This window comes from Anomaloglossus baeobatrachus, chromosome 2 (genome assembly GCF_048569485.1).
Source record: "Anomaloglossus baeobatrachus isolate aAnoBae1 chromosome 2, aAnoBae1.hap1, whole genome shotgun sequence".
Classification (NCBI taxonomy): domain Eukaryota; kingdom Metazoa; phylum Chordata; class Amphibia; order Anura; family Aromobatidae; genus Anomaloglossus; species Anomaloglossus baeobatrachus.
The window spans coordinates 728,878,793-728,902,530 of NC_134354.1; the positions used below are offsets into that span (position 1 = coordinate 728,878,793).

The following is a 23,738-nucleotide window of genomic DNA, read 5'->3' on the forward strand; positions in this document are numbered from 1 at the left end:
GGTCCGGGGAGGAGACACCACCCCTCCTGAGGTCAGGCAGAGGTCCCCTCCTCCTTGAATCTAAGGTATTTGCAAAGCGATCGCAGCCACCGGGGCTCTGGGGCCGCGATTTTGCCATGACGTACTGGGTACGTCATGGGTCCTTAAGTACCAGGGAGCCATGACATACTCAGTACATCATAGGTCGCTAAGGGTTATTAATGTGCCGTCCTTCACATACACACATGCACACACAAAAAAAAACAAAACACCATTCTTCTCACCTGTCCCACGTTCCCTCGGCTGCCTCATCTCTGCTTCTTGCTGTCTGCTGGCCGTGCCCCTGGTGACTATCGCGGCCGGTGCTGGGGTCGCAGCCACTGTCAGCGATTTATGTCATATGATTATTTTGCTGGTGCTGCACACTCAGAGCCCTTGACTGAGAGCGCAGCGCCGGCAAACATTCATCTAACAAAGTGCAGACAGTGGCTGCGGCCCCTGCACCGGTCGTGATAGTCACCGGGGGCACGGGCCTGGGGGCCACACAAAGCAGCCTGAGGGGCCGTATGCGGCCTGCGGGCCGCGTGTTTGAGACCTCTGATCTAGAATAAGACATTGGATCACAGATACTAATGCATAATTTTATTCAACTGACTATGACCTACAAGCTCATATCGACGACTTAGGAGGGCTGATCCTACTGACAGATTGCCTTGAAAATTAGCTCTGTTGCAATGAGAAGTCCAGATCTGCAATAACTGTGTACATGGATGGTTTATAAAGTTGTGATCACTATAGAAATCAAAGTTCATATTTACAGTCATATGAAAAAGTTTGGGCACCCCTATTAACCCCTTCAGCCCCCGGGCACTTTCCGTTTTTGCATTTTTGTTTTTTGCTCCCCTTCTTCCGAGAGGCGTAACTTTTTTATTTTTCCATCAATCTTGCCATATGAGGGCTTGTTTTTTGCGGGACGAGTTGTATTTTTAAATGAAACCATAAGTTTTACCATATAGTGTACTGGAAAACGGCAAAAAAATTCCAAGTGCGGAAAAATTGCAAAAAAAGTGGGATTGTACAATAGTTTTTGGGATATTTTATTCACCGTGTTCACTATATGGTAAAACTGATGTGTGGGTATGATGCCTCAGGTCGGTGCGAGTTTATAGACACCAAACATGTATAGGTTTACTTGTATCTAAGGGGTTAAAAAAAATTCACAAGCTTGTCCGAAAAACGTGGCGCACGTTTTGCGCCATTTTCCAAAACCCGTAGCGTTCTCATTTTTCAGGATCTGAGGCTCAGTGATGGCTTATTTTTTGCGTCTTGACCTGACGTTCTTAACGGTACCATTTTTGCGCAGATGCTACGTTTTGATCGCCTGTTATTGCATTTTGCGCAAAATTTGCGGCGACCAAAAAACGTAATTTTGGCGTTTGGAATTTTTTTGCCGCTACGCCGTTTACTGATCAGATTCATTGATTTTATATTTTGATATATCGGGCATTTCTGAACGCGGCGATACCATATATGTGTGTATTTTTTATTTTTTTAACCCTTTAATTTTCAATGGGGTGAAAGGGGGGTGATTTGAACTTTTAGGTTTTTTTATTTTTTTTTTATTTTTTAAAACTTTTTTTTTTTACTTTTTTTTTTATTTTACTAGTCCCCCTAGGGGGCTATAGCGATCAGCAATCCGATCGCTTTGCACAATCTGCAGATCTCAGCTACAGAGCTGAGAACTGCAGATTTGCTGCTTCACTTTCAATGCCGGCTGTATTCCGGCATTGAGAGGAAGTGACTCATGTTAGCCACAGGCGTCATCACATGACCCTGTGCTACCATGGCGACCGCCGAAAGTCACGTGATCATGTCACGTGACTTCCGGCGGGGGCGGGGTAAGTCACTGTCATGGCGGCGCCCATATACATATCGCTGCCAAGACTTTGGCAGCGAAATGTAAGGGGTTAATGGCCGCGGGTGGAAGCGATTCCACCCGCGGCTAGCAGACACACATATCAGCTGTTGATAACAGCTGATATGTGCGCAGATCGCGGCCGCCTGCCGGCGGCAGGGGGCGGGGCTTACCGGAACACGATCCATGACGTATCTAGTACGTCATGGGTCGTTAAGGGGTTAATGTTAACCTTTTTTCTTTATAACAATTTGGGTTTTTGCAACAGCTATTTCTGTTTCATATATCTAATAACTGATGGACTGAGTAATATTTCTGGATTGAAATGAGGTTTATTGTACTAACAAAAAATGTGCAATCCGCATTTAAACAAAATTTGACCAGTGCAAAAGTATGGGCACCCTTATCAATTTCTTGATTTGAACACTCCTAACTACTTTTTACTGACTTACTAAAGCACTAAATTGGTTTTGTAACCTCATTGAGCTTTTAACTTCATAGGCAGGTGTATCCAATCATGAGAAAAGGTATTTAAGGTGGCCACTTGCAAGTTGTTCTCCTATTTGAATCTCCTATGAAGAGTGGCATCATGGGCTCCTCAAAACAACTCTCAAATGATCTGAAAACAAAAATTATTCAACATAGTTGTTCAGGGGAAGGATACAAAAAGTTGTCTCAGAGATTTATACTGTCAGTTTCCACTTTGAGGAACATAGTAAGGAAATGGAAGAACACAGGTACAGTTCTTGTTAAGCCCAGAAGTGGCAGGCCAAGAAAAATATCAGAAAGGCAAAGAAGAAGAATGGTGAGAACTGTCAAGGACAATCCACAGACCACCTCCAAAGACCTGCAGCTTCATCTTGCTGCAGATGGTGTCAATGTGCATCGGTCAACAATACAGCGCACGTTGCACAAGGAGAAGCTGTATGGGAGAGTGATTCGAAAGAAGCCGTTTCTGCAAGCACGCCACAAACGGAGTCGCCTGAGGTATGCAAAAGCACATTTGGACAAGCCAGTTACATTTTGGCAAAAGGTCCTGTGGACTGATGAAACAAAGATTGAGTTTTTTGGTCATACAAAAAGGCGTTATCCATGGAGGCAAAAAAACACGGCATTCCAAGAAAAGCACTTGCTACCCACAGAAAAATTTGGTGGAGGTTCCATCATGCTTTGGGGCTGTGTGGCCAATGCTGGCACTGGGAATCTTGTTAAAGATGAGGGTTGCATGGGTTCAACTCAGTATCAGCAGATTCTTGACAATAATGTGCAAGAATCAGTGACAAAGTTGAAGTTACGCAGGGGATGGATATTTCAGCAAGACAATGATCCAAAACACCGCTCCAAATCTACTCAGGCATTCATGCAGAGGAACAATTACAATGTTCTGGAATGGCCATCCCAGTCCCCAGACCTGAATATCATTGAACATCTGTGGGATGATTTGAAGCGTGCTGTCCATGCTCGGCGACCATCAAACTTAACTGAACTGGAATTGTTTTGTAAACAGGAATGGTCAAATATACCTTCATCCAGGATCCAGAAACTCATTAAAAGCTACAGGAAGCGACTAGAGGCTGTTATTTTTGCAAAAGGAGGATCTACAAAATATTAATGTCACTTTTATGTTGAGGTACCCATACTTTTGCACCGGTCAAATTTAGTTCAAAATGCGGATTGCACATTTTGTGTTAGTACAATAAACCTCATTTCAATCCATAAATATTACTCAGTCCATCAGTTATTAGATATATGAAACTGAAATAGCTGCTGCAAAAACCCAAATTGTTATAAAGAAAAAAGGTTAACATAAATAGGGGTGCCCAAACTTGTTCATATGACTGTAGACTGTGATACACTGGGAGGTGCATTCCCCAGAATGTGACTGATGTCAAGTAAATCATCTAATCCTTCCAACACAAGGAAACATGTCAGATTGTGGCATTACATAACGTCAGACAATGTACTAGTTTATTTTAGGATTATGTAATCACTTTACGTTGCCAAGCAGGTCTGGATTATCAGCCTAATTTGTAGAATACTAGCAATCATGTTGGCCTTGTACTCTGCAGTATTGTGTGTTCTTGCTATAGTAGTTTACATCTGTTTTTTCAGCTTCTGAATGAAACTACAATTAAGATCTCGGCTCAATAGTTGCTCCTGCATGTCTGGGTTCTTGTTCTTATATTTTCTGAAAGTCCATAAGTATCCTTTGCTTTTTCATCTTTCGTCTTGTTAAAGTCCTATACCCATACAGTGCTTTATTGGCTTTCGTCTTGTTGACGTCCTTTACCCATACAGTGCTTTATTGGCTTTCGTCTTGTTGGAGTCCTTTACCCATACAGTGCTTTATTGGCTTTCGTCTTGTTGACGTCCTTTACCCATACAGTGCTTTATTGGCTTTCGTCTTGTTGGAGTCCTTTACCCGTACAGTGCTTTATTGGCTTTCGTCTTGTTGGAGTCCTATACCCATACAGTGCTTTATTGGCTTTCGTCTTGTTGACGTCCTTTACCCATACAGTGCTTTATTGGCTTTCGTCTTGTTGAAGTCCTATACCCATACAGTGCTTTGTTGGCTTTCATCTTGTTGAAGTCCTATACCCATATAGTGCTTTGTTGGCTTTCATCTTGTTGAAGTCCTATACCCATATAGTGCTTTGTTGGCTTTCATCTTGTTGAAGTCCTTGGTTACCCATCACCCATTTTTTAGAGAAATTTCCTATCTGTGTAAAAAAACTTTGCTCCATTTTGGCATGTGCTCTGAAATTCACGGGACAAAACCTTGCATGTAGTGGTATACTACCAATTGCAACAAGCTATGTGACTGCTATATTGCCCGCGAGCTGAGGGGGGGGTCGCATGGTCCTGACTCCTGCCCTCTACTTGATGGCTGCCCAATTTTACCAACTCCACTGTTTATGTGTAGCAGAAGTTGGGAGGATTTGTATAGAGTGGGCTCATGCTGTTTTGATTGGCGCTAACTGTGATCACCGCAGTTTTACCCCTTAGAAGCCATGATGAGCAGCGACTATGGAATCTAAATGGTAAGATGGTGGTATTCTCACAGCCTGACAGGATCTAGACTGATCTTTCCTTTCATTGTCATCTGAGACTCTCATATTAAACGTGTTTTCTTTCTTTGGGCGTAGCAAAGATCAATGTCAGTTTTCCTTGCCAGCAGTTTCTGACTCCTGGTCAGGTGTTTCCAGTTTGGGATCACTCCCAGTCCTTTTATATACCCTCTTCTTCCAGCAGGGTGCTGGTTATTCTATTTGCAATTTGGATTTTGGGCCTGGAGGTGGAAGGAGCTGCTGGAGTCCTTGCTGTTGGTAGCGGTATAGGCTGCAGTACTGGTGCCTGACTGCAGCCTAGTTGTTAGGGTCAGTCTGTTGGTGTTTTCCCCCATCTGTCTTACCTTCCCTTGGTGTGTTTCTATATTGTAGCAATGGGACTAGTGATCCTTACCTTCCCACTCACTAGCCAGGGCTTACTGCAGGCTCTCTCAGGATTTCAGGTTCCTTCTCGGCGACACATGAAGAACCTTTATAGGGACTGGCTAGGAGTGCAGGGTACAACGGCAGGTAAGTGGTGGAGGTGTCCATCTTGCCTCTCTCTAGCATCAGGGCACATTGTTGTTAATGTGTCCCCGGTATACCCCTTGTTTGTCTTGGTAAAACCCCTGTCTGTTGTGTTTTACCTCATGCCAGACGTCCCTGACAGGTATGGGGTCCCTATGTAACACTGATTGGGTCAATACAATGTGATTGTGGGTACCTTAGTTAATTATGGGTTCCCATGGGCATGGAAGTACCCAATATAGACCCTTATTATGAGGCTCCCATATTTCAATATACGTCCCTGGTTGTGTAAACACACCATTAAAATTAAAGAGCCGCCATCTCTCCATAGTAATGTTAGAAAATTTCGCTTATATTCTTCTCACATATGCAATATAACTTAGCTCACCATTAAGAATTCTGAAAGAAGTATTTTAAGCTTATGCTGGGAGAATCTGCAGGATTTGTATGAAAGAAAGGTTACGGGTCGTATCTGAAGCTGTGTAAGCTGTGCTCGCTCATTTTGTATTTTATCCTCAGGATAAGCGGAGGTGCAGATTATCTGAGGATTGATGTGTACAGAACGGAGAGTAAAAATATAGATTCCGACAAAGCAGAAAATGAGATAAATGCACGTAAAGAATGCTATTTCCATCTAGCTCTTCTCTAATCTACGTCTGCCAGAAATGTATTTGTCTCGGAGACTTGTAATTGATGGTAATTCTTTACCGTGGAGCCTTGATCTAGATTGGATTGGTCTACAGACTGCGTTATATAGCTGCGGCCGCCATTGAGGAGGCTAAGCATTGGTTGTTTCAGAGGAACTGTAAGTGGTTGAAGAATTGAGCAAGACAAGGTAAACCAAACACTTCTGTTCTAGTGACAAAACCAGAATGGGGGCCTAACTTTGATATGATGCCCCCTCTCCTCCAGTGGTTTGCACAACATATTTCTGCTCCATTGGGTTCTTGCAGGAAAAAAATTGTCTTTAGCATTATGTCATAGCAAACACCTCACTGTGTGCCTAAAGGTTTGTATAGGTAACTATTAAAGCCTATCATATGTTTCTAGATGTCCAGGAGCATCTCACAGAAGACAAGTATTGGACCAGAGAAGAGCCAGTAAACTGCAAATAGAGATTGAAGGAGAAAATGGCCCCGGTGTAATTGAGCATCCAGCAGCTGTATCTCCGGATGTAGACAAGGGAACAGGACCCGCTCTGCTGGAAAGAAACGTTACACCAACTGTGCTGCCTTTGTGGTCAGATGACCAGGGATTTGATAACCCTGCCTTCGAGGAGAGCACCGTATCTGACAGTATGTATAATAAACCATTTTTGTGGTTCATTTTAGGGCTGGGAAATATCATGAACTACGTTGTCTTGCACAGGAAAAAACAAGGTAGACCAAGACATTTACAGTCCTAGACAGGATTTGTACCCACTATGGTGAATGTCTTCGATATGTGGCCTCTTTCATTTGGCTCATGTCCTTTCAACTCAATACAAAACAAGTGGCCTTAGTGTTGGATATGTTAAAGTAAGTAAGGCCTGCCAAAAAGTCCTTATGGTGTGAGATTTCACTTTTGGAACAAAGACTTGTTCAGGGGATGTGGCTAAGATGGATGAATGCTGGGACTGTATTTACTTATTATGCAGTTATGTATTCTACTATTTGCTATCATGTAAGGAACACCTACATTTATGCATGGAACCTACCATATTTTTCGCTTTATAAGACGCACCTGATTATAAGACACACCCCCAAATTTGGTGAAGGAAAAGAGAATTTTTTTTTTTTAATGTTAAATGGGGTCCATCTTATAATGCCAGTGTCCGTCTAACAAATCATATAGGGTATATGTCCCTCATAGCCCCCCATCCTAAAATTAGCCCCCCTTAATCTGGATATGGCCCCCTTATATTGAATATAGCCCCCTTGTGCTGGGACACGTCCCCCTGTGCTGCCCATGGCCCCTATATATGGCACACCTCCCCTGTGTTTGATATGGCCCCCATGTGTGCTGCCCATGGCCACTATAGATGGCACATCTCCCCTGTGTTAGATATGGCCCCCATGTGTGCTGCCCATGGCCACTATAGATGGCACATCTCCCCTGTGTTAGATATGCCCCCCATCTGTGCTGCCCATGGCCACTATAGATGGCACATCTCCCCTGTGTTAGATATGGCCCCCATGTGTGCTGCCCATGGCCACTATAGATGGCACATCTCCCCTGTGTTAGATATGCCCCCCATGTGTGCTGTCCATGGCCACTATAGATGGCACATCTCCTCTATGTTAGATATGGCCCCCATGTGTGCTGCCCATGGCCACTATAGATGGCACATCTCCCCTGTGTTAGATATGCCCCCCATCTGTGCTGCCCATGGCCACTATAGATGGCACATCTCCCCTGTGTTAGATATGGCCCCCATGTGTGCTGCCCATGGCCACTATAGATGGCACATCTCCTCTGTTAGATATGGCCCCCATGTGTGCTGCCCATGGCCACTATAGATGGCACATCTCCTCTATGTTAGATATGCCCCCCATGTGTGCTGCCCATGGCCACTATAGATGGCACATCTCCTCTATGTTAGATATGGCCCCCATGTGTGCTGCCCATGGCCACTATAGATGGCACATCTCCCCTGTGTTAGATATGCCCCCCATGCTGCTGCCCATAATAAAATAAAACACTCTTTCCTTACCTTCTCAGCGCTGTCCCTCCATGTCTCCCACCTCGCAGTTGAGCTCCGGCTTCCTTACTTCTTGGTTCTTGCTGCTGGTCATGTGATCAGCACAGCAGAGTGATATCATCTCTGCTTGCCTTATCACAGACAACAGCAGCAGGAGACCGGGGGATCAGCACTGAGGAGGTGAGTAAAGCTTTTTTTATTTTACTATGGGCAGCAGCACGGGGGCCATATCTAACACAGGGGGGATCATGTGCGATCAAAGGAGGGCACAGGCAGATATAATATGCCCCACTGCCCCAGCCCCTCAGCGTGATGTAGTTTCAGCACCACACTGCTGGACAGCGACTGTGTATATTATATGAGCGGGAGCAGGAGATCTAACGCTGCCGCCCGCAGCTGTCACCTGCCCCCAGCACGGCTGAAGAACGGACACTGCAGTATATATATATATGTACACCCCCCTGTATATTCGGTTTATAAGACGCACCCCCTACTTTCTACTTTGGGGGAACAAAAGTGCGTCTTATAAAGCGAAAAATACGGTATACCTATATTTCTGAGGACTATAAAAGATTTGATTCTCATTAGAGAGATTTGGAAATCTCATGCCTGTGTATTTCTTTAATTCTCCCCGGCGACATAAAATGAATCCCAGAAACTTTTAATTGGAGTAAGAACTACTTCAATAGATAGACATTCCTGAGTCCAAGGCATTGTCCATGACTCCAGTGCTAATGTCAAACTACAGACATTCACATAAAAGTTCTCTTTAGAGGAGTTGAAACCGCTGGTATAATTTTTGGCCTACAATTTTTCTTTGCTTAGCAATAGAGAAAAGATGCAAGGTGAAACTACTGTCCAGGCTATTCTGTGTCCTACAGTGGTGATGACCTGCTGTGCGTATTACTATTTGGAGCAATTCATGGCATAGTTTCATTCCCACTGGCCGCTCAGAATGAAAATACAGGACTAAAATTAGGAGAAATCAAGATGTCCAGCAATCACATCCAGGTTATATTAAAAATAAAAATTCTTTATTTTAATCCATATTAAAATAAATTAGTCCATCCGGGAATTAAAAGAAAAAATCCATTGACCAATAGAGTACTCTATTGTTCAATGGATTTTTTCTTTTAATTCCCGGTTGGACTAACAAATTTTAATATGGATTAAAAGAAAGAATTTTATTTTCAATATAACCTGGACGTGATTGCTGGACATCTTGCTTTCTCCTGCCCTGTGGATGTTCACCGACTCCTCTTTGCCCGTGCACCGTTTGGTTTGGGAGGTCTCCATATGAATTGGGTGACCTGGACTTTTTTCTATTATATTTCTAGGACTAGAATTACCGTATTTTTCCGCTTTATAAGACGCACCGGATTATAAGACGCACCCCAAACTTAGACATAAAAAAGGTAAAAAAAAGAAAAATGGGGTCCATCTTATAATCCGGTGTTCTCTTACCGGAGGGGGGCAGCAGTGGTGGTGAAGCGGGGTCACAGGAGGCAGCGGATTTGCTGGCAGGCACGGCGGGTCAGTGGCAGTGGCGTCCGGGGTGGCAGGAGCCGGGGGATCCATGGTGGTAGGAGCCGCGGGGCCCGTGGTGGTGGTGGCGGCAGCAGCAGCGTCGGCGACGGCGGATGAGTCATGCAGCAGGCCGCTGCAGTGAGTGTCCCAGTGTCCGCCTTCCCGGTTCAAATAATGGCGCCTGCGCAGATGGAGCTCTCATCCAAGAGCTCCATCTGCGCACGCGCCCGCTGCCACCATTTGAAACTGGGACCGCGGACAAACTGGGTAAGTTGCTGCACAGCCGCCCGCCCCGCAAGCACAGAGTGGCAGCCAGCAGGCTGGCCGCCCACCCTGCGTGCAAGCGGCCGGGTACCTGTGCTTGTGTGCGGGCGGCAGCCATCTGCCGCCCGCACAGGCACCCGTCCGCTGCCTGCACATAGCACCCGGCCGCTACCCGCACACAACACCCGGCCGCTACCCGCGCACAACACCCGGCCGCTGCCCGCACACAGCCGCCGCCTGCACACAGCCGCCGACCGCCGCCTGCACACAGCCGCCGCCCGCACACAGCCGCCGACCGCCGCCTGCACACAGCACCCGGCCGCCGACCGCCGCCTGGACACAGCCGCCGCCCGCACACAGCACCCGGCCGCCGACCGCCGCCTGGACACAGCCGCCACCTGCACGCAGCACCCGGCCGCCGACCGCCGCCTGGACACAGCCGCCGCCCGCACACAGCACCCGGCCGCCGACCGCCACCTGCACACAGCACACAGCCGCCGACCGCCGCCTGCACACAGCACACAGCTGCCGACCGCCGCCCGCACACAGCCGCCGACCGCCGCCTGCACACAGCACCCGGCCGCCGACCGCTGCCTGGACAAAGCCGCCGCCCACACACAGCACCCGGCCGCCGACCGCCGCCTGGCCACAGCCGCCGCCCGCACACAGCACCCGGCCGCCGACCGCCGCCTGCACACAGCACACAGCCGCCAGCCGCCGCGCACCCACAGCACCCGGCCGCTGCCCGCACACAGACGCCGACCGCCGCCCGCACACAGCACCCGGCTGCCGGCCGCACACAGCACCCGGCTGCCGCCCGCACACAGCCACGGGTACCCGGCTGCCACCGCACGCAAGCACAGGTACCCGGCCGCTTGAACGCAGCCACAGGCACCCGGCCGCCCGATCACCGCACAGACAGGACCCCCAGGTACTGCTATATTCGCTTTATAAGACGCACCCCCCATTTTCCTCTCAAATTTTTGGGAGGAAAAGTGCGTCTTATAAAGCGAAAAATACGGTAGGTATGACCTGGTCAGTTTTGGAAATAAGACCAGAATAAGAAAATAAACATTCATCCGAAAAAATTGTTGTGACATATGTTTAACACTAGAACTACTGGACTCGTGACACCTATATAGAAATACATGGTGCAAAGTAGTCAAAATGACTACCTCAGTAGTTCTAGTGTTAAGGACTATGTTTATTTTCGAAACGCATAGGTAAACTCTCATATTTTTATAGTACTGGGAATGTCCTCTATTATTTGAATCTGCAATAACATTTTTAAATATGTTTTATATGAAAAATGTCTGGCTTCTCGCTACCTTTTACACTTTTGTCATTACCTCCTGAATAGTAGCAAGCCGTTATTGCAGTTGCCAAATGCAATTTTAGAGAATTTTTGTGTGTTCTTCATAGGTGGTTCTAACTTCTGACCAGAAGGAAGACATTTATTATTACATTTGCCCCAAGTTCCAGTCATTTTACAAATCACTGTCTAAAAATTAGACTGTTTTGTTAAATCTGCTCCAATATATTTTGGGTCTATGTTCATATTCCATTGATAGTCTCCGTTGAACACAAGTACATGGAAAATCTTCTGTCGTGTCAATTAAACGGAGGTTGCGATTGAAGCCTGGGAAAGCTTCCGTTGTGTCCATTAAATGGATGTTGCAATGGAAGCCTAAAGGGGGTTGTACACGCAGCGATATCGCTAGCGATATTGCTGGTGAAAGCACTCACCCCCGTCCTTTGTGCGTCACGGGCAAATCACTGCTCGTGGTGCACAAAATCGTTAGGAGCTGTCACACGTACTTACCTGCCTAGCGACGTCGCTGTGGCCGGCGAACCGCCTCCTTTCTAAGGGGGCGGTGCGTTCGACGTCAAGCGGCGTCACTAAGTGGCCGCCCAATAGAAGCGGAGGGGTGGAGATGAGCTTCTGTAACATCTCGCCCACCTCCTTCCTTCCTCATTGCCGGCGGCCGCAGGTAAGCTGTAGTTCATCGTTCCCGGGGTATCACACGTCGCGATGTGTGCTGCCGAGGGAACGACGAACAACTTGCGTCCTCAACACTCAACCATTTTTTGGAAATGAACGTGTCAACGATCAACAATAAGGTGAGTATTTTTGATCGTTAATGGCCGGTCGTTGGTGTCACACGCAACGACGTCGCTAAGGATGCCGGATGTGCGTCACGGAATCCGTGACCCCGGCGATATATCGTTAGATACGTCGTTGCGTGTAACGGGGTTTTAACACTGGAATTGGCAACCATAGACCAATACAGAATCTACAGAACATATGCATTGTCAGTTTTTTCTTGATGTATCTTTTAAATAGATGCCATCATACCATACGACTGACAGATGCCTTACGACCTTACATACTATATATTATGTCAAAGTTGGCCAAACCCGTAATTTTGAAAGGACCGGCCAACCATCTGATGAGCATCGGGGCCACCCAACTCTGCCACATCCATCTGTCATGAAAGAGAAGTATCAGGCACTTGGAATTTCAAAGCCGATCCTTTTTTTTTTCAGCAGAGATAAGTGTCTGCTAGAGTTGTCTAGAGGCGGCTTTCTCCAATCAACTTATTGAGAACTTGAGTTCTCTATTATAACATAAGACGTCTCATTTATTTCCCTATTACACAGATATTTCTCTCTAGTTCTATGTTTGATATGGTGTAACCTTTGTATCCCATCGGTCTCAAAGTGATATAACCTCATCAGCTCATTCCAGTGATGCAGATGGCATGGAAGAGCTAAGATTCACATTTTTCTCTTCTCATAAATTCACTTTATTTCCAAGTCTCTGACAATGGTAAATAATTAGAATAATTGAGAATGTATTCTCCTCGCGAGCGAGTCCATTTTTCTTGAAGCTTGTAATTGACTTTCATATTTATTTCAGCATGGGATTTATTAGCAGACAGAGGAAGAATTATTTTCTGTTAGGTAAATATAACATTTGTTAGACATAATTCTCTTTGGGGAAGATTTTTCCCTCATCATGAATTACTAAATATATAACTCCGCCACATAAAACAGGAAGGGAGAGAACAAAGAGGACCCGACCTTGGCTTCTGCAAGGTTCTACTGATTGAAAGACAGGGGAAATGCAATTACCGAATAACAGCAACTGCTGAGATTTCCTCATCTACACAAGAAATCATCAAAGCCCGAACACAAACAACACAAAGGACACTAGTGAATTGGTCTACGAGTTCTAAGGTTAAAGAACTGGTCAGACCCACAAATACTTTTACCATATTTTCCAAATGAAGCTCAATTTGTGGAAAAATTGCACCATAAGTAAATCTGTACATGTTTTTCAAGGGTTTTTTGGAGTAGAAACTGAGCAGAAATTATATGTAAATTTTCATAATCCTCCTCGAAATCCCCAAATTCTTCAAAAACCTTCTGTTTCCGCTCAGTTTCTGCTCCGAAAAGTAGGCAAAAAGACTTGGTGGGCAGATACATGGTCATGGCTCAGAGGCTAAACAGCAGCCTATGGATATCTGCACAGGGCTCCATGTGCTGGCTTCAACAGGTGCCGTATGCTTCCTTAAAGCAACACTGCTAGGTGAGAATTCCATCCACAAAGCATCCGGTGCATGCCACTTGGAATAAACTATAGTACCGTAAATGTATCAAACCATTCCACGCCCTGCCCCTTACACTGGACTCTATCTGCATCTTTGAAGAGTAGCGTCAGCACCAGAGAAAGTTAAAAATGATGTTGTATGAATGTCGTGTTCCATAATTGGTGACTTTGTTACTCCAGTTTCTGGGGTGATCACAATAACAAATGTCATCTATTAAGTTGAAAAATGATGCTGAGTTCACTGTATAGCTATGTTCACACAATTTTTCACTATAGTTTTTTGGAGCAGATTCTTTCCCAAATCCTCCTCAAAAACAACTTTAAAAAATGCTTTCTATGGGATATTCACTTTGTTGTTCATATATTGTGGAAAAAGGGCAGGACACTTCTTTGAAGCAGAGCCTCAAGAGATCTGTTCTATGCTACCCATTGTCAAATGGAAAGACTGCTAAAACTTCTTCAAAATTGATTCATGTAATGCTTCAGACAAAAAAAAAAAACTTGACAAAACCTCCCCCAAAAAAAAGAAAAAGTCATTTTTGAATACTTCAAAAAACTGTTGTGAACATAACCAAGCCAGTGTTCTCTTACTTCAATTCCCACTTCGATTCTTATGAATTTCCGGGATGAGGTAGAATGTCACATTTGGGGGGAGAATAGGCAGGGCGAAACGTGCATGTCGGTGTGGAGGGATGTTGCACCATCTACTTCATTAACAGCTAGTTGATTATTCACAGGTGATGTCGGTTTTACCATGGCCATTTCTACATATGAATATATATATGAAAAATTTGACAATTTCACCATTCCTATACAGTTGTTACTGCATTGCTATATTTAAAGGGAACCTGTTGCCAAATTTGGCCCCTATAAGCTGCGGCCACCACCAGTGAGCCCTTATGCACAGCATTCTAGAATACTGTATATAAGAGCCCAGGCCACTCTGTATAACATAAAAAAACACCTTTATTATACTCACCTTGTGGGTGGTCCTGTACGATGGGTGTCGCTGCTGTCCAGTCAGGTGCCTCCTCTTTGGTGCGATTGCCATCCTCTTTCTACCCAGTCCATGGGTGAGGATATCATCTCTTATGCCCCAATACGCTACATAACGATGAAGATCCTGGCTGGGTGTGTGGAGTTGTATTATGGAGGCGTTATGCCCTTGATGGCTATACAATGCCGATGGCTTCAGCTGGCCAGGATCAGATGTTGTAGAACTCAATGAGGAAGACCACCAGTTCTTTATTAGCAATGTTTTACTGAACATACATTTGACCAGTTAGTGAAAACCATATCTCCAACCCATAGTTTTGCGTCCTATCTTCCTCTCAAAGGAACTGATTTGGCAATATGTGCGAACTTAGCTTCTAGCTTGCTGACGCTTAATGAACTCCTGCAAGGGCATTCACTTTGTCTAACGTTTCTGTACCATCCTGGCCCATCACCTTAATGAGTTATAATCTCTAGGCCACACTGCTAGGCGTCCTGTCCCAGGACCCGTCACCAGACGTTCACTCTGTATCTCGGTAAACTCTCTCTCGATCCACTGGATCTCGCTATCCTCTGTCTCGGTCTGTGTTCATTCTACGGACACCCACATCATGCGACTCTACTCATTAAATAGGCCTTAGGTCTGTCACTACTGCACACTGGGCTTTATCTGCTCTCCTGACAGGAAACTGTCACTGTTGCCTAACTTTAGCCCCTCTCACTTTGGGGAAATCTCAACATAATTCTATATTACCTTATGGTTAAATAAAATATACTTTAACATTATTAACACGTCACAGTTCACATTACATATTTTAACCATACTGATGTCTTCAAGGGGGAACATGGGCAATATGTCTATCTTCTTACATTTCCCCCTCATTTAACAATCGTCATCCTCGACCATCCAGAAAATCTGAAAGATACCAAACAAACCACCACACACACATAAAATCAACCTACTTAAAGTCCTCTTATCTTTTTTCTTTGGAGCACAGATCCTCCGGTCCTACTTGCTTTATAACCCTGGAACGGCAACTGTCAATGTCCATTTTTGTCTTTAACTCTGCAACAGACCCTGCTGTCAATTTTGGTCCCATCTTATAAGAGCCCTCGAGCCAGCAACACAGCATTGTCCATCCCGTTTAAGGGTAGGCCTTCTCGTCACCAGCAGAGCCCATTGCCACATCAGTCCTTAAGATGGGGACACGGTCCTTTCCTCTACTCCTCTTCACAAAACAGGCACACAACCCTTTAGGGGCAAAGTCCATCCTAGATTGGGCCCAGTCCTTAGTGAAGGGCGTATATACCCTTTCATGTCTGCAATATCCTTCAGTCCAGCAGGGGGATGCAAATTGTGTGCAACAAAACTGTAAAGGGGGTAAAACAATCTCTAGAAATCTGTGACTACAACATGGAGGAGTCCTGGATATATGGTTCTTAGACCCTCTGAATTATGGCCTAAGAAGGATTTCAAGCTGTCCTGCTTGATGGGTGCAATAAGCACAATAAAGCCTTTCCATTATCCGACTCCATCTTGCTTCTCTCCTAGCCACACTCAGACCCAGGTTTTCGTTCTGGTCTGTTATGATCCGGAACCATGGAAGACCGCCATAACTCATTGGTAAAAGGTGACAAGAGCATTGGCAACTAATCTGGCCGCCATCCCCTTACTAACCATCAACACTAAAAGTAGCCGAGGGGTGAACTAACATCTTGTGCACCGCAAACCCAGCCGGAGAACTAGCTATCCTAAAGGAAGGAAAGATGAATAACTCTCTACCTCAGAATATAGATAAAGAATAGCAAGCCCCCCACATTCAAAGACTGCGATGATATAGGAAAACACAATACACAGATAGATGATAGGATTAGCAAAAGGTGAGGCCCCCACTGACTAAAATAGGAAAGGACAGGAAAGGGGCTGATTGTGGCCAGAGAAAAACCCTGCAAAATTACAAATTCCTGATAGTACAAAAGGGCCCTCAGATTGCACTATCTGCACTCCGTCCTATACCAGGCGCTTTTGTCATACCAATGAACAGAAAACAAGAATCATTACAAATTCAAAAAGCCACAAACACATGGACTTATAGGAGCTATACTCCAAACAAAACTGCAGGGAGTTTCCCAGCTAAGCAACTGAGAGGGAAAATCCCTGCATGCAAATAAACTGAAAACAACCACAGCAAATGACAAACTCAGATAAGAGTAAAAGAACCAAACAACAAATAAAGAGCAAAGCACTTATCTAGGGTAGATGTGGTGTGGAGCAGAATGAAGCAGGCTGGTGAACAAAGAACAACTGACATCCGGCATAGCCTGCTATCAGACCAGGATTTAAATAAGCAGAGAGTTAGCAATGGAAACGCCCATTGCTCAACACACCTGGTCTATGTCCAAACCATTCCTGGTCACAAGAGGGAGCCTTCCAGCAGCCAAAGCATAACTGACATTCACAACAGTAACCCCCCTTGAGGAGGGGTCACCGAACCCTCACCAACGCCACCGGGTCGCTTGGGATGAGCATGATGGAAGGCGCGAACAAACCTGTAAGCATGAATGTCAGAAGCCACAACCCAAGAGTTATCCTCCTTCCCATAACCCTTCCATTTCACAAGGTACTGAAGCTGACGCCTACTGTGACGGGAATCCAGAATTTTTTCAACCTCATACTCCAGATCCCCTTGTACCAAAACAGGGTCAGGAGGCACTGCTGCAGGAATTGTTGGCTCCACATGTTTCTTCAACAAAGATTTATGGAAGACATTGTGAATCTTAAATGACACAGGCAGAGTCAAACGGAAAAATACAGGGTTGATAATCTCCGAAATCTTATAAGGGCCAATAAATCTGGGCTTAAATTTAGGAGATGGAACTCTCATAGGAATATTTTTAGAGGACAACCACACCATATCCTCCACTTTAAACCGGGGGCCAACAGTCCGACGCCGGTTGGCAAACTTTTGAGCAGTTTCTTGGGACTGAAACAATTTATCCACTACCTGCCCCCAAATCTGCTGCATTCTGTTTACCACCGAATCCACCCCTGGACAGTCAGACGCCTCAAGCTGCCCCGAGAGGAACCTAGGGTGATACCCAAAATTGCAGAAAAAGGGGGACACCAATGTGGTAGAGCTAACTCTATTGTTAAGGGCACATTCAGCCAAAGGCAAAAACGAAACCCAGTCATCCTAATCCGCAGAAACAAAACACCGTAAATAGGTCTCCAGGGTCTGGTTAGCCCTTTCAGTCTGGCCGTTGGTCTGAGGATGAAACGCCGAGGAGAAAGACAGCTGAACACCCAATTTGGAGCAAAAATCCTCCAAAACCTGGATACAAACTGCACCCCTCTGTCAGAAACAATGTTTTCGGGAATACCATGCAAACGAACAACATGTTGGAAAAACAAAGGCACCAACTCTGATGAAGACGGCAACTTAGATAGGGGAACCAAGTGGACCATCTTGGAAAATCTATCACAGATCACCAAAATCACAGTCATTTTCTGAGAGACGGGAAGCTCTGAAATAAAATCCATAGAGATGTGCGTCCAAGGTTTCTTAGGTACCGGCAAAGGCAATAATAGCCCACTAGAACGTGAACAACAGGGCTTAGACCTAGAACAAACTCCACATGACTGCACAAAATGACGGACATCCCGGGACAGGGAAGGCCACCAAAAAGAGCGGCTCACAAGATCCATAGTACCAAAAATGCCAGGATGACCCGCCAAAACAGAGCAATGAACCTCAGAGACAACTCGGTCTCTCCATTGGTCCGGTACAAACAGTTTCCCTGTAGGACATCTCTCAGGTTTATCCCTCTGAAATTCCGCCAGTGCCAACCGCAGATCAGGCGAAATGGCCGAGAAAACTATACCATCATTCAAGATAGTAGACGGCTCGACAACCTCCAAAGAGTCAGCGCAGAAACTCCTGGAAAGGGCATCGGCCTTAACATTCTTGGTGCCCGGCAAAAAAGAGACCACAAAATTAAACCGGGTAAAAAACAAAGCCCACCTGGCCTGCCGAGGATTCAACCTCTTGGCCAATTCCAGATAGGTAAGATTCTTGTGGTCCGTAAGCACCACAACTTGATGTCTAGCCCCCACCAACCAATGCCTCCACTCTTCAAATGCCCACTTCATAGCCATTAATTCCCAGTTTCCCACATCATAATTCCGTTCAGAAGGAGCAAACTTCCGAGAGAAAAAAGGCACAGGGCTTAAGTTTAACCGAAGTAGCGTCTCGTTAAGACAGAACAGCTCTTGCTCCAATCTCTGAGGCATCGATCTCAACTTGAAATGGGTGAGACACATCAGGTTGCTGCAGGACTGGGGCAGAAGTGAATCGCCTTTTAAGCTCCTGGAAAGCCACAATCGCCTCTGGGGTCCAATGCTCAGCATCAGCTCCCTTTCTTGTCAAATCTGTCAGAGGTTTGACAATGGCAGAAAAATTGGCTATAAATTTACGGTAAAAATTAGCAAACCCCAAAAACTGCTGCAGGGATTTTAGAGAAGTTGGTTGCACCCAGTCGTAAATAGCCTGAACCTTAACCGGGTCCATTTCCATAGCGGAGGGAGACAAGATGAAGCCCAAAAAGGAAATCCTTTGCACTCCAAAGAGGCACTTTGACCCCTTAACGTACAGTGCATGATCCTTAAGTATCTGAAAAACAACCTGTACTTGCCCAACATGAGTGTCCCAATCATCAGAAAAAATCAAGATGTCATCCAAATACACAATCAAAAATTTACCAATAAGGTCCCGAAAAATATCATTCATGAAGGCCTGGAAGATGGAGGGTGCATTAGTGAGCCCAAAAGGCATCACTAGGTACTCAAAAAGCCCCTCAGGAGTATTAAAAGCCGTCTTCCATTCATCACCCTCCTTAATACGGATGAGATTATACGCACCCTTGAGATCCAGTTTCGTAAACCATTTGGCGCCCTTCACTCTAGAGAAAAGATCAGACATCAGAGGCAAATGGTACTGATATTTGACCGTAATTTTATTAAGAAGACGGTAATCAATACAAGGCCTCAACGACCCATCTTTCTTAGCAACAAAGAAGAAGCCAGCACCCAAAGGAGAAGATGAGGGCCGAATGTGCCCCTTCTCCAATGATTCCCTGATGTATGACCGCATGGCATCATGTTCGGGCACATACAAGTTGAAAATCCGCCCCTTGGGAAATTTACAACCCGGCACCAGCTCAATGGCACAGTCACAGTCCCGGTGTGGGGGCAGAGAATCAGATTCCTGGTCATTAAATACATCACGGAAATCAGACAAGAAGGCCGGAACATCAACTGCCTGAGCAGACGTGGACGACACGGAAAGGTCCTGATGCAAACCTTGACAACGCCAACTAGCTACCGACAAGGATCTCCAGTCAAGAACTGGATTATGGTTCTGCAACGACGGAAATCCCAGTAGCAAGGTATCCTGTAGATTATGCAATACTAAAAATGTAGAAGTTTTCTGATGCGCTGGTGCAACTCTCATAGGCACCTGGGTCCAAAATTGGGGTTTATTTTCTGCCAAAGGAGTAGCATCAATGCCCCTTAAAGGAATAGGAGTTTGCAAAGGAACCATGGGGAAACCACAATCCCTAGCAAACGCAAAATCCATCAAATTGAGCGCTGCCCCTGAGTCCACAAAGGCAAATGCAGAAAAGGAAGACAATGAGCAAATCAATGTGACAGACAAAAGAAACTTTGGTTGCAAAGAATCCACAGTAACAAAAGTAGCCAATCTCCTTTCACATTTAGGGCAGACAGAGATGTTATGAGAAGCGTCTCCACAATAGAAGCACAGTCTATTCTTCCGTCTGAACCCCTGCCGACTAGCATTAGAAAGGACCCTATCACACTCCATAGGCTCCCAAGGCTATTCCATAGGCACAAAACCAGCAGGTATCTTCCTGCGCTCACGTAACCACCTATCAATCTGAATGGCCAACGTCATAGAGGCATCAAGACCAGAAGGGACGGGAAATCCTACCATTACATCCTTCACAGTATCAGCAAAACCCTTCCGAAAAAGAGCCGCAAGCGCATCATCATTCCATTTGGTAAGAACCGCCCACTTCCGAAATTTCTGACAAACCATTTCTGCAGAATCCAAACTCTGAGTTAAGGACAACAAGACTTTTTCTGCTTGGTCCACAATATTGGGTTCGTCATATAATAAACCCAAGGCCTGAAAAAAGGAGTCCACATCACTGAGGATCGGATCATCAGACGCTAAAGAGAAAGCCCAGTCCTGAGGGTCACCACGCAGTAAGGAGATGACAATCTTAACCTGCTGTACGGGATTCCCTGAGGACTTAGGGCGCAGGTCAAAAAATAATTTACAATTATTTTTGAAGCTCAAAAATTTTGACCTATCTCAGGAAAAAAATTCAGGAACGGGAATCTTAGGCTCTGCAAGGGGAGTCTGTGCAAGATAAGACTCTATACGACGAACCTTAGCATCAAGATGAGCAACACAGTCACCCAATTCATCCATGCTAGAAAAAATAATCTTCCACAAAACCCAAAGAAGAGGAAAAACACCCAAAAAAAAAAATTTCAGCAGACCTTTTTTTTTTTTCCCTTCTTAAGAGTACCCTTTAAATTTGTTGGCCGGATGTACTGTTATGATCCAGAACCATGGAAGACCACCATAACTCATTGGTAAAAGGTGACAAGAGCATTGGCAACTAATCTGGCCGCCATCCCCTTACTAACCATCAACACTAGAAGTAGCCGAGGGGTGAACTAACATCCTGTGCACCGCGAACCCAGCCGGAGAACTAGCTATCCTAAAGGAAGGAAAGATGAATAACTCTCTGCCTCAGAAAATAAAGAATAGCAAGCCCCCCACATTCAAAGACTGGGGTGATATAGGAAAACACAATACACAGATAGATGATAGGATTAGCAAAAGGTGAGGCCCCCACTGACTAAAATAGGAAAGGACAGGAAAGGGGCTGATGGTGGCCAGAGAAAAACCCTGCAAAATTACAAATTCCTGATAGTACAAAAAGGCCCTCAGATCGCATGATCTGCACTCCGTTTTATACCAGGCGCTCTTGTCATACCAATGAACAGAAAACAAGAATCATTACAAATTCAAAAAGCCACAAACACATGGACTTATAGGAGCTATACTCCAAACAAAACTGCAGGGAGTTTCCCAGCTAAGCAACTGAGAGGGAAAATCCCTGCATGCAAATAAACTGAAAACAACCACAGCAAATGACAAACTCAGATAAGAGTAAAAGAACCAAACAACAAATAAAGAGCAAAGCACGTATCTAGGGTAGATGTGGTGTGGAGCAGAATGAAGCAGGCTGGTGAACAAAGAACAACTGACATCCGGCATAGCCTGCTATCAGACCAGGATTTAAATAAGCAGAGAGTTAGCAATGGAAACGCCCATTGCTCAACACACCTGGTCTATGTCCAAACCATTCCTGGCCACAAGAGGGAGCCTCCCAGCAGCCAAAGCATAACTGACATTCACAACAGGTCTGTATATAAACTTCTAAATACATACTATGGGCCACTTACATCATGGCTGGGTTGGCTGCTACCTCCAGCAGTTCTGTGGTCCCCACTTCCTCTAAGGAACACCTGGAAACTCCATACAGTCTTCATCATTTCTCCCACGAGCCTTCGAGCCTGGGGGTGTAAAGACACTGAGAACAGGCACCTCTGCTTGAGGCTGTACTGTTGCAGGCGATTTTCCTGTCTCTGGTCTTGTCCTCACCTGAGAAACAGCTACAGCAAACTATCCTCGCGGCCTGTCTTCTTTAAGGAATTGGATCCACTCTCCAGGCTGCAGGCTTAGGCCATGATGGACTGAACTGACGTTTACATATTAATGCATGTCATAGTTCACATTACACATTTTAACTATACTGATGTCTTCAAGAGGGAATGTGGGCAATATGTCCATCTTCTTACAGGTATGTGCTGGCAATATGCTTATTTCCAGCTGCCAATTGTGTGTGTTTTGTGCTCTCTGTTGACTTGCCTGATACAACATCCTACTGGCAAAGGTCTCACACTTGACCAATTCCTAACTCTATATGTATCTAGGGCTGAGAGGGCATGCCAAAAGATAGGCATTCAGTAAAATAGGTTGTACCCTGCCTGCTTCAATTTTTCAACAGAGATCTTCTAGTCTTAATACTGGCTTTTGGTTTACTGGTCAAGTAGCCTCCCTATGAAGTATTTTTTTTTAGTCTCCCCACCCGCCAGCACTTCTTTGAGGAATTAATTGGGAATCAGTGACTGGCTCATTTTATTATGAGTTGTCTAGAAATGCTTTCTAATGGGAGCCTGTGAGAATGATGTTAATGCTGAAACTAATACTATAAATGCACTAGAACAACAAAAAAGTAGTAATCCAATGTGCCAGAGCTAAGAGACTAAGGTAACACTAGGTACAGGGAAGTACCAAGCGCACAGCGAAAGGGAAGTAAAACCCTGTGTCTAGAGAAAGGGAAGATGGTGACCCCTGACCAAACCTACTGCTGGTCCCTGGGGTCCCTCACCACCCTAGATAGGTTCTGCACATATGCGCTGAGCCGGATACCTGACTCTAGGTATCCCTAGTGCTGGGCCCTAAATAGGAAATGGATGGGATGAGCTCTTCGTCAACCCCACTAAACAACTATAGAAGACACAAGGAGTACACATGGGGGAAAAAGCATGAACTACTTATCATTAGAGATGAGCGATGTTCGAGGTTCGCCAATTTCATGTTCGAGTGATTTTGGGGGGGGGTGTTCGAGTCATTCAACGAACTCGAACGATTTGCTAAAAGTTCGGCAGTTCGAGTTACGTTTGAGAACGGATCGATCACCAAAAGCCTGGCTTTTCACAGTAAGCATGTGCGCACCTTGCGTATCTTCATGCGTCCTGCGTCCTCAGCACAATCCCTCTCTCTTTCCTACTCACCGATCACGGGCGTCTTGCTGCACGGCTGTCACAAATCTCAAAAAAATGCGGTTCCCCCATATTTCATACCAGCCAAGATAAAGCCACACGGCTGGAGGCTAGTATTGTCAGGATGGAGAGCCCACCACCCTAACAATATCACCCAGCAGCCACCCGGAATTGCCACATCCATTAGATGCGGCAGTCCCGGGACACTACCCAGCTCATCCCGAATTGCCCTGGTGCGGTGGCAATCG

At 45.5% G+C, this 23,738-nt stretch overlaps 1 protein-coding gene across 1 annotated transcript in view; it reads left to right on the forward strand.

Annotated features, from left to right (window-relative positions):
• LNX2 (ligand of numb-protein X 2) overlaps positions 1 to 23,738 on the forward strand; it is a 304,857-nt gene that overhangs the window by 186,618 nt on the left and 94,501 nt on the right. Inside the window, exon 3 of the mRNA XM_075334627.1 lies at positions 6,520 to 6,764. Within this exon, the coding sequence (XP_075190742.1) occupies positions 6,520 to 6,764 (245 nt within the window). The remainder of the gene's footprint in view (positions 1 to 6,519; positions 6,765 to 23,738) is intronic.